The sequence below is a fragment of the Poecilia mexicana genome, unplaced genomic scaffold, assembly GCF_051168715.1.
Source record: "Poecilia mexicana isolate PSO_F unplaced genomic scaffold, ASM5116871v1 scaffold_3, whole genome shotgun sequence".
NCBI classification, from domain to species: domain Eukaryota; kingdom Metazoa; phylum Chordata; class Actinopteri; order Cyprinodontiformes; family Poeciliidae; genus Poecilia; species Poecilia mexicana.
In genome coordinates, this window is record NW_028263372.1 from 34924540 (window position 1) to 34936802 (window position 12263).

The 12263-nt window shown below is 39.3% G+C and overlaps 1 protein-coding gene across 1 annotated transcript in view; it reads right to left on the bottom strand.

The window, feature by feature from the left end:
• adamtsl5 (ADAMTS like 5) overlaps positions 1-10013 on the bottom strand; it is a 34772-nt gene extending 24759 nt beyond the window's left edge. The window contains exon 1 of the mRNA XM_015012541.2: positions 9439-10013. Within this exon, the coding sequence (XP_014868027.2) occupies positions 9439-9458 (20 nt within the window). The 5' untranslated portion in view covers positions 9459-10013. The remainder of the gene's footprint in view (positions 1-9438) is intronic.
• Positions 10014-12263: the final 2250 nt, after the last annotated feature.

Consider the following 12263-nt stretch of genomic DNA (forward strand, 5'->3'; position numbering starts at 1 on the left):
CCAGAATGTAACCTCACAAATTAGCAGGCACTGTCCTTTGGTTGCTAGGTAACAGGCATTCCGCCTGTTACCTAGCAACCAAAGATGAGCTCCAGTTCCACTAAGAAACTCAGAAAGTCTAAGATTGATCTCAGAAAGTTTTCTAGGAAATATTTGGACATTTCTTTGTTTGAAAAGTTGAAAATGTTCAACTTCTGGATAATTTCTGAGTTTCAGAAGTCAAAAATGTTCAACATTTGAAATTTCCTTTGTTATTTTTAGAAAATTTCTGAAACTGAACTCAAAATTTCAGAGTTTTTTCTTGCAAATTTTAAACTTTTGGAGCTGTGAAATTCCAACATTTTTTCAAGAAATTTTCAGAAAATTAACTGAAAATTTTCAACCTTTGGAGCTCAGAAATTCACATTTTATTTAGACTTTTTTCCTAGAAATGTTCAACTTCCTAAACTCTGAAATTTTATTGTTTTTCTAGAAACTTTCTTTTTCCAAGCAATTTTTTGTCTTTCAGAGCTCAGAAGTTTTCTTGTTCTTTGAAGAATATTTCAGAGTTTTCTGGAGGAAACATTAGAGCGACCCGGTCATCCCTACTTCTTCTGCTGTCCTCGTTCCTCTCTCCATCCCACCTCTCTGCCGTCCATCTCTCTCAGGCTCTTTTGTCTCTTTTATCTCCCCCCAGAGCCGTAAACGCCCAGCTGACGCTGAGCCTTTGGAGTTGGCTTTTGGCTCGGTCCCAGGTCAGTAAGTTGCCCCGTCCAACTAAACGATGCACATCTCCCTCACACTCGGCCGAGCAAAGCGCCGCGCTGCCGTCCCGGCCGTACATGGGGGAGGTCTTATCAGGGGAACAAAGAGGGTCACACTGACTGAAAGAGGCTAACAGAACATAAATAAGGACTTAAAAGGCCTTTTTCTTTCTCGCACACGTTTATTTGATCTTCAGTATCTCAGGGTTTTGCGTGACCTTTTGGTGACTTTTACGAGTTTTCATAAAAGAAACAATACACAAACAAAGTCTATTTTTTCTGTATGTCATCCATTAAAAACAGAAATAAAACCTATGAGAACTTGCTGGTTGTTATTGTAATAATAGACGTTACTGATTAGCTGAAGTGATGAAGGAGTCTAAATACAGAAAAATCAGATTTTTTCTCTTTTCATTCACTCGTTCTTTGGCCTGTAAATGCATCAGCAGGCAGCCTGTCCTCTGATCCTGGTTTTGTTTAAAGTTTGGTGGAAATCAGATAAAGAGGGAACATCTGCTTTGGTGCATTAATGGAGATAATCCTGTAATCCCTTCAGTCAGACCTCCACCAGCAAACCTGCACTGGATTTGTCCTTTTATGGGCAAAATCTGCTGCATTTGATTTTAAATTATAACAAAGTTTAAATAAATGCATGTCTAAGGTGAGATCAGTTTGTGTCAGGAAAAGCCTTTTGGCCTCTATGACTCTATATTAAGATAAATCCTTGATATAATATATAATGCTCTGAAATTCCTAAAATTGAACCTTTCTAAACTTTAACATCTGCAAATCTTCACGTAGTTGGTAAATGACTGATATCAGAACATGTATTAAACATGTTAGTCTGTTTGTAGGGAATTTGTGTGTCTATAAGATCATAAAACATTTTTCTGCTTTAACTTTAAACTCCAAAACAACGTTAGCAAAAACTTTAGCGCTCCGTCTGGCAAACTGGGAGAACTGGGAGAACTGGGAGCGTCCTCAGTCAGGACAACACATTCGCTTGTTGCAGATTTATATCTATTTAATATTGCAGTAATCTCTAACAGTTGCATATTTCACACAGTATTTCAATCTAGGATGCTGTTATTTTCATTTCAGTGTCTATTCTGTAGTAACTTGCTACAGTTTGAACTGATAGAAAAATTAATGCAACATAAAAACAGCCAAACTAACATTTTAAATGTTTTTATAACCAGACTGTGAAAGCAGTATTTCTTTTCAAGTTCCAATCTGTGAAAAATACATTTAGTCTAAACCAAGAAAACCATCAAGAGGAGATCCTGGACTCAGATTAGTCCAGCGAGGAAGAGCAGGAGGTCCGGCACCCCACCTGGAGATTTAAGAGCTCTTTGTGGCAGCTTATTGTGTCTGGCAGCTTTCACACAGGAAAACAAGTACCTCAGTGATTTTCCCATGATGTCACATCGTTGTGTTTATGGTGTGGCGCTTTAATACATTATTTGGCAAAGAACCCCCCTAAACCTAAAACAGGAAAGGTTTAGTTTAAATTTAAGTTTATGTCTTTTTTCACTGCATGTGTGAATATCTGGTGAATTTAATGAAGTCGCCGTCAACCGTGATTGTTTTTAATTTTAAAAAAAAGAAAGAGAAGAGCAGAAACCACATCATAATCCTAATTTCTTTTTTTATCCCGACTTTTCTTCAGAGTTTTACAACCTCGGAGCTCAAACCGCGTCCCAGAACAGCCGTAAAAACAATGGAGGCATTCCTAACGAGGGGTCCTCACTTCAGCCTCAGCACAGACAGTTCCCCACCATAACTTAATGAAATGCACATATTTAAGTGATTCATCAGTTTCTGCTCATGTTTGGGCTCCGACTGCTCGGCCGCCCCGGCTGAGGGGCCCGTTCAGGGGTCAGCAGGGGTCAGCCTGCCTCGTCTTGCTCTCATTAAGACTATAGCTGCACATTAGTGAGTAACTCCAGGGCAGAGGGAGCGAAATGTCTTTAATCAACACGAGAAGCTCTGTTTGTTTTGACTGACGCCCGTTTGAAACTAAACTCTGTCTGCAAAGCAGACGAGGAAGTTAGGAAAGATTTAAAAATGTAATCTATCTATCTATCTATCTATCTATCTATCTATCTATCTATCTATCTATCTATACTAGTTTTTAGTTTTATTTTGAGACTTTTTGTCTAATTCAGTTTTAATTAGTTTTTGGTGCGTTTGCTCGTTTTTAGTAGTTAGAATTAGTTAAATGTTGCTTACTTTTAGTTTAGTTTGCATTAGTTATGGTAGTAGTTTTAGTTCTTTCATACTTTGCTTAAGTTTTAGTGTTAAGTATTGTGATTTTGTTTACATCACTTCCTGTTCTGCTTCCATTCAAACAGACTTTCTTATAAATATTACTGGGACATTTTTCTTTCATATCTCCAAATGTCTTAAATGTCACCGATGTTATGACTGTTATATCTCAAAGCTCTTAGTAGAGGATGATAAAAATGTCCTCAAACTTATTCCTTTAACTGAAGAATATGATTTAAAAGCTAAGCTTTTTATTTTAGCTCCTTGTGCATTCTTGCACACACATGAACCTGTCCTGTATTTACCTTTTTGTTTGTAAATGAACAAAATGTTTCCGAAAGTGTTTATTTTATAAGTAAATGATAAAAATGCATTTGAACCTCGTCAGAGTTCACTTCAACCAGACCGAGGCCGAGTTCGCTTTATTGGTTCACACCTCCGTAAACAAACCGGACTTTCCAGACAAACGGACTGGAGTTCTGTTTAGCGGACTAAACAGAACATATCTCCAGTATATTTGGAGATCTGAAGGTCCGGTTCGTTTGGAGACGTGTGAACGCCTTATCGGACCGTTACAGTGAACTCTGGTCCGAATACAAATCCTCTGCCTCTTGAAATGAACTCTGGTTTGGTTTGAATGCATATGTAAACGCCAAGCAGACCGGAAACCGCTCCATTACCAGGAAGTGGACTATAATGCAGGGCATTCTGGGTAAATACAACCCAAACCAACATGCTAGCCTCGCCAAGATAAAAGAGAAATCCTCCCTCTAAAATCTGATGCCACTTCATTTTTATTTACATTTCATGAAGAAGTAAGCTGCTCTCAGTGTCTTTGTATTCTTTCCATCTGTAGCTCTTGGTACAGCGCCCCCACAGGCGAGGAGGGGAACAAGTTGCTCTAATGGTTTGGTTTGTTGGTAAATTGAACTTTTGTCCCCAATCAAGTGGAATCTATCAGGTATGAAAACACATTTAGAGATATTTATTCTCTCAGTCAGACGTGTGCTTCATGCTTCTAAAAGCCCAATAAAGTAGTCGTGATTCAGCCGGTGATATTAGTCAGGGTTTAATTGAATAATCTGTGCCATCTTTCCCCAAACAGCGCCACCTGCAGGTGCTGCTCCTGCAGCGCCACAATGCAGAGGAGAGCTAAATCTCCTCTGTGCCGCGGCTGAACTCAAACACCCTGAGCGACAGGTAGGTTCACATTCACACCCTGCACAAACAAACCGCAATCACTTCTCTGCGAACGCGCACCCATGTGCCCTTTGACCCCAGAGAAGGTGGAAGACACCTTGACTGGAGTGTTTCTACATGTTGACCCAAAGAAGCAGGGCCTGGCTTTGACCTGCAACCCCTCAGAGGTCTGTCCGTGTTCGGGATTCGTCCTGTGGGTGACGCGCTGCTGAACGGGAGCAGATGTTGGGTCTGAGGTCGGCGCTGAACTCTGACCCCGCGTTTGTGTTGACGAGGCGCCGTGGCCTCGCTCAGGTCCTGCTAACAAAACAAAACAAGCCCTCAGAGGAGACGCTTTGTGCCTCCGCAGCTGCTTTACTGACAAACAGCAGAGAGACGACTTTTAAACGACTAAAAACCTGTTTCACATCAGTTAAACTGAAGAAATGAAAGATTTTCTGTGATTAAAATCAGAAAAATGGGTCATGCACTTGTAACTTGATGCAAAAACACAAAATCTTACTCAGTATTTTCGTTTAGTTTCTCCTACAAATATTTTAGTCTATTTGAAATAACACAAAACTAACTTACAAGTAACTTTTCAGCAAAAATGTAGCAGTTTGTTTTAAGTAAATAATTTCTGAATATTGATTAAAAAGTACATAATATAAGTGAAATAACCTGCCTTCAATATTAAGGAATTATTAACTTAAAACTGATAGTCTGGTTGACATTTGTGACATTTTCAGCTTCTGTGGTTCACAGCACTGAGTCAAACAAGTCAACCTGTTCCCCTCCTCACCTGTGGGGGCGCTGCACCAAGAACCACTGAAGAAAACAACATGAAAACCTCTGAGCACAACTTCCTTCTTCTCCAAATAAAATAAAAAATGAGGTGGTGTCAGATTTTAATGGCCTACGATTTCTCTTTTGTCTTTGACAAAACATGACAAGACATTTCTTCTGCTAGCGCTAGGCTAACACATTTGTTTTTGTTGTATTTACCCAGAATTCCCTACGCTGCAGTATGCTTCTTGCTTTTGGAGCGGTCTCCGGTCTGCTTGGTGTTCACACATGCATTCAAACATAGTTCACTTCAACCGAACCCAGACCGAGGTTTGCAGGACCAGAGTTACCTTGTTTGGTTTGATTAAAGCGGATTCAACAAGGCCAGTGTGAAAACTCCCTGAATAAACATCTACGCCACAGTTTTCAGATTTGTATTTGTAGAAAATACGACTTCATATTCATGCTGTACTTTAAAATCACATTAACTGACATTCTTCTGAAAATAATCAGATACTGAAGTGAAGTTCAGTTAAAGTCTAGAGAAAAACTTTAAAGGACCTCCAGAAAGGAACTTTAGATTGAGATGCTTTAAGAAAATGTCAGTTTGGAATAAAAAATTTGAAGGAAACAAATGTAGATTCCCTGTTGGCAAAATGTCGAGATCAAACTCTGATTCGTTCTCCTTTTACGTTCCTTCGCTTTGGCTAATTTGCTCCTTTCATGACAGAGAGACTCGTACACCATCATACCTCAGGGATTATGAGATTATCTTCTCACAGCCTCTGACTGAATCAGAGCCTCCAAGGTCATCTGCAATCACGCTCTGCAACATGAGACACAGCGACTGATACAAATACGTGATACCGAAGTAAAAAAAACCTCAAGAAGAAATGTCACAAACTACCAGGCTGGATTTGTAAAATCAGCGACTTGTTAGAGCTGTAAAGTTTTATCTGAGTGAACCTTGAATCGGGAGTTTTATTAGTGTAATCACTCACTCATATTATTTTCTAGTTAGAGCTGAGTTAGCAGGAACCTGGAACCATCTGAACACTTTAACGTTTCGCTGTCAGGTCGGACCTTCAGGATCGGCAGTCCCTGTCTGAACCTTCAGAATCATTGATTAGTTAATTAACTTTCCGTTTATCCTTTATGGACTCTGTTTCCTGACAATAAAGCTGCAGCTGCAACGTTTTAAATTGGGAGCAGAAAGTCGCTGCATGTTTGTCATTTTTTAAGGAACACAAACTGACTCGTTGTTGCATTTTTTTCGCTAAACTGGAGAACAAAAATTATTCCCCTTTGATTCAAAGATGGAAAAAAACATTTTTATTCAAGGACGGAATTGATACTTTTTACAGCCCAGACAGATAAAAATATAAGTTACTCAAATATGTTTAATAACTGCAAGTGGAAACGAGTTTGCAGGAGAAGTGAACCAATAAGAAGAGAGATTAAAGGTCTCTTAACTCCAAGCTAATCTGATTCGTTTAAACCTCAAGCTAACCAAAGCTGCATGCGACAACAAGAATGTGGAAACCTGATCCAAAAGGCCCAGCTCAGGTTTAAACCAGGAAGCCAAATGTAAATATAATAAACAAGTCCAGAGATTAGACAATTAAGTGTTTCTGGTCTGTCTGATGATACATGAAAGCATCAGGAGTTTCTCTGGGCATGAATGGAAACCCTTCTTTTTCTTTCAGAATTGGAAAATTAGATTAAAATCAATGTGACGTTCCGGCCATTATACGTAGAAACAAAGAAAGGAGAAGTACATTTCTGTCAAAAATACTCAAACATTTTTAGATTATCTGAGCAAATTTTCTGGAAAAATCATGAAAATTTCTGAGCTCCAGAATTTGTATGATAAAACTGAGAAGTTTTTGACTTTTGGGAATTTTATTGGTTTCAAAAGTGGATTTTTTTTATTTATTTATTTTTACTTTTGAAACTGATAAATTTCCAAGTTTTTTCTTGGCAATTTTTGACTTTTCAAACTCAGAAAATATTAATTTTTAGTATATTTCTGAAATTCAACTAAACAGTATAAGTGTTTTCTAGAAATGTTTGGATTTTTCAAGTTAAGAATTTTTTGAGTTTTTTCTAGAAAACCAAAGAACCACTGAAAGAAACGACACAAAAACGTCTGAAGACACGAAGCACAACTTCCTTCTTCACAAACAGCATCAGATTTTAGCGGTTTTAAGATTTCTCTTTTGCCTTTAGCTAAAAACCACAAGCTATTTTTCCTTCTAGCGCTAGGCTAGCATGTTAGATTAGGTTGTATTTACCCAGAATGCCCGGTGCTTTTGTCCACTTCCTGGTCACTGCATCCGAACAGACTGAGGTTTGTAGGTGGACCAGAGTTTGACCTCTTCAACCGAGCCGGACGTTTTAGACAAACCGACTGGATTACATTTGACTAAACTGACCTGGTCAGTATTACTTCTCCAACACTTCTGAGGAGTAAATGATGTTTTATTTATAGTAAAAATCAGAGTTTATGAAGTTCATGGTTCACTTTGTGCTTCCTTTGGCTAAATCTCTGGTGGTATTATGTCTACCCTCCAGCTGGCGTCCATTACAGAGCATGGCTGCAGAATAATGAACTTCCTCACTGCAACTCTGTAAAACTTTAAATTGTTTTCATCCAAAACAGGAGCTGGATTAAACCTTTCGCTGCTCTGAACCACGTTATCTTGCTAACAACAAATTTCTCTCGTGTTGATACCTGGTGCATCCAAATTCCTCCCTGGAGGAATGACATCACTGTGTGTAAGAACCAATCAGAGCGCTCGTTTTGGAGCTATATGCTCAGTCTTCCAAAGGTAAGCAGATTAAATGTGTTCATGAATCTGACGGCTGGATCTCACACACATTCCTCCTGAGAGTCATCAGAAGAGAAGCGCCAGGGGCCAAACATCTCCAGAGTCAGGAGTCACATCTCACTCTAAACCAACTGAAAACATTTCAGCCTCCGCTGTAAAAGAGTTTCAGAAACAGGTTTTAATGTAAAGGTTCAGGGGGGAGAAGCCCGGGTTTCTCTGCAGCCTGCAGCGGCAACAGATCAGATAAAATATGAGCCGAGTATTTATAGCTGGTGACAGAGGAGATAACAGCAGAGCAACGTGTGGCAACGTTCCCGATACGGAAGCAGGATTACCTCAAAACTACGACGGCATACCAGGGCCACTTTAAACACATGAAAAATTGAGTAAATTTCCACAAAAAATCTCTGACATTCTGAGAAAAAAACATGGAAATTTCTGAGTGTGAAAAGTCTGAAATTTTCCAGAAAAATTCAGAAGTATTGAGATCAATCCCAGACATTTTCTAGAAAAAACATGGAAGTGTCTTAAGTTAAGATGTTGAAAAAAAATCTAGAAAAAGACAACAAAAAATTAGATCAATCTTTAAAAAAAAACTCAGTTTGAAGAGCAAAAAAAATCTACAAAGAAAATTCAGAAATGTTGAAATTAATCATAGACATTTTCTAGAAAAAATTAGGAAATTTTTGATTATCAAAAGTCAAAAATAAAAAAATAAATAAAAAAATTTCAGAAAATTTTCGATTATTCCAAGATATTTCATTAAAAAAATTGAAAATTTCTGACTTTCAAAAGTGAAAAAGTGAAACATTTTTTACTTTTTCAGATTTTTTCCAGGTAAATCTGAGTCTTTGTTATGAAATTAAATATTAAAGTCATAATTCTGAGATTAAAGTTACAATTCATTGTTTCTTTTTCCAAAATGCTGTGTATGAAACATGGTAGTAGCAGCATCATGCTGTGGTATATGAGCTTTTTGTGACAGAACAGAAAAAACGATTAAATAAGAACTTTAGTGAATTTGGATCAATAAAATCTCTGCAGAAAATGAAGCAAGCTGAGGAACAAACTGTCTGGAATCTGTCGCCTCCCTCTTCAACCAATCTTCAAGCCTTTGCAAGAAAAAAAGTAACTCAAGGTAAATATTTAAAGTCGCTGCAGTCGGAGGAATGTGTCACTTCCCAAAGCTGGACCCCAACAGAGACAGTAAAACTTCAACATATTTTTACTCAACAACAGTAAAAAAGTGTTTGGTAAAAAGTTTACTAAAGTACTGATCAAATTATCAATCATTTAAAATTCCATAATCAAAAAGACCAAAATATAAAGTTAAGTGGACATTTTTGCATTAAAGACTAAAATGACAATAAGTAACATAAAATAACAAAAAAAAATTCCAAATCAGTTTCCTTCAAAGTAAAACTTTTGAAACTTTAATAAAAACTGCAGGTGTGTGTCTGTCTGCTGGATGTTTGTTTTCATTCAGTGGGTAGAAAATCCACGAATTTTACTAACGAGTAGAAACACTTCATAACATAATCAGCGTAGTAAAAATATTCCTAAAAGTCCTTTTACTAAAGTAACTGAGTAAATGTAACTGGTTTCTACCCAGCTCTGCCAGTTTGTCTCACCTGGTCTGCCCTGGGGTCATGCTGGATCCGTTTGGGTTAAAATGGACGGGTTCGGCTCTGATGGAGCATCATGATGTGAAACGACGCGGCTGTGACGCGCGGCGCGGCCCCGCTGCAGGGTGTCCAGACCCAAACACAGAGCCCATGTCCGCTCTGCTGGCTGTGCGCGTCCTGCTGCGGTCCGGTCCGCCTTTAGAAACACGCGGTAGGGAATAATTTCTATTATTTCTACTGATTCTCCTTCAGCTGGAGGGAAGATCCATCCAAGCAGCTGCGCTCTCGGCTCCCAAAGCGCCTCACATCCCTTCGGTCCTTCTGGGGAAAGCTGAGCGTGGAAAACATGAACGCATCTTCCTGAGGACAGTCCTGCTGCAAGGAGTGACTTGTTAAGTTTACCAGCTGTGAGTCATGAGAAAATCAGTCCGATTGAGAAATAAACTTTTACATTAAACAGTTTCCAAGTCAAATCAGCAGCAGGTTGCGGCTGATCTGTCCGCTCAAAGTGCGCAAAGGAGAGCAGCGGTGCGCAGCGCGGAGCGTCCTGCGAGCTGTGGAGCGCAGAGCTCTGAGTCGGTGACTCTCCCTCCACCTGAGCGCCGCATTCCTACGGGGAACACGCCTCTCTGCGCCAATCAGAGCGCAGCACAGCTGCGCACAACTCAGAGGAGCGTCTCCACTGCGCAGCTGTGCGGCGCTGGACCTGCTGCTAAAAGGCAGATTTATCAGATTTTTACAAATGTTCATCTCATCAGGATGTGATGAACATGTTTATGTTCATCACATCCTGATGAAATATTGAGAATAATGTTCTAAAATTAAATAAATAAACTAAAATACAAGTTGGTGTTTTCTGATCTCTCAGAAAAGTTCTAGAAAAATTTTGAGTTTCACAATTCGAAAATGTGGAAGAAAAGAAATAGAACATTTAAGCTAACTTCAAAAATTTTCTAGAAAAGACGTGGACATTTCAAAAGTCAAACATTTGCCAGAAAATACAGAAATTTTCTAGAAAATTCTGAAATTTCTGAGTTTCAAAAGTTGGGCATTTGTCCAGAAAAAAAAAGTGAACTTTTGAGATTAAGCTTACAAATTTCCTAGTAAAATGTAGGAAATTTCTGAATTTTAAAAGTTGAAAATCTGCGAGAAAAAAGCTGAAATTTTGACCTCAGAAATTTTCTAGATGCATCTTGGAAATTTCTTTTTGACCTCTTGAAACTCAGAAAAAATTTTCTAAACTCAAAAAGTTTTGAAAACGTTTCTATAAGGTTTTTGTAGAAAATTTCTCAAAACAGGAGACATGTAAAATGGACGCTATTAGAATATATTTTACATTTAGTAATAATTAAAAAGTCAAGAAATTCCATCAGAGTCTGATTTGCATTGAAAAAAGGTAAACAGTTGTTTAGATAAATTATTGAAATTGGTAACAAGTAACTGAATTATGTTGATGCAACTTTACATTTTAAACAAAGGATCTCCAGTAGCAGTCAGTCTTGCAGCGAATCTGAAGAGACCTCTGACTGAATACGTCTGTATATGACGTACAGAGCCGGCCCAAAGCATAAGCAAACTAACCCACTGCTTAGTGGTGCCAAACTCTCAGGGGGTTCACATAAAAGTTTTTTTTTTTTTTTCAGGCTTAATGGCTCTAGTGGCCTTTATTTGACAGGAAAGAGGGTAATGAGAGAAGGGGAAGACATGTGGCAAAGGTCCCCAGGCCGAGAACCGAACCTGCGACAGCCATGTCAAGGACTAAGGCCTCCATATGGGGGTTGTGCTGAACCCCTGCGCCACCTCAGCACCGCAAAAAGTTTTAATTTTATCTCAGAAGATTCTTCTTCTCTTTTTTTTTTTTAAATTGGGTGGAGAAAACCATGAGCGTCGCCTCTGTGACGGCTGATTTTCAGGAAAACAAACATCATCTGCGTGTCCAGACACCGCTCCAGGTTGATCACCTCTTCTTCTGCGTCATTCTTCTTGCCTGTGTGAAACTGAACCTGCTTTTTCTCTGTCTGTGTTTCATTTCTGACGTTTCTACTGCGGCGCTGAACGAAGCCAGCCTCTCCGGTTTCCCTCTGCAGCCGTCTGAGGGAACCCAGAAACTCTGGATAAGAGTAAAAATGTAACACAGTAAATGTAACTGGTTTCTACCCAGCTCTGCCAGTTTGTCTCACCTGGTCTGCCCTGGGGCCATGCTGGATCCATTTGGGTTAGGACGGACGGGTTCGGTTCTGATGGAGCACCATGAGACGAAGCAGCTGTGACGCGCGGCACGGCCCTGCTGCAGGGTGTCCAGACCCAAATTTTCTAGAAAACTTTTGGAAATTTCTGTGATTGAAAAGTTGAAAATTTGCTAGAACAAATATCAGAAATATTTGGATTTATCTAGTAAATTTTCTAGAAAAGAATTTGGACATTTCAGAGTTTGAAAAGTCAAAAATGTGACGTTAATCCCAGAAGTTTCCTAGACTTTTTGGGGGGGATTTTCTGAGTTTGAAAAGTCGAAAGGTTTACTTCAGTAAGTGTAGTTAGAGGCGGATAACTTCCACCGCAGGTATCTGTTGGTGCAGACAGAAACCACCTGGCCTCTCTGCGACCTGCGGCTCCTCCTCGGTCTGCCTCGTTCCCTTCATGCGGAGCTGCAGCTGAGACACACCTCAGCCGAGTCGGGAGGTTTCAACATGCAACCTTGAGTCTTGCAGACACAACAGAGGAAACTGGATCGGGTTTGTATCTCCGAATAGAACCACAGGGATGCTAAACTCAGAGGCCAAGTGTTTGATTCAAGCAACATTTCCTACCATCCAGGGTGGGGGAGAGCTTTA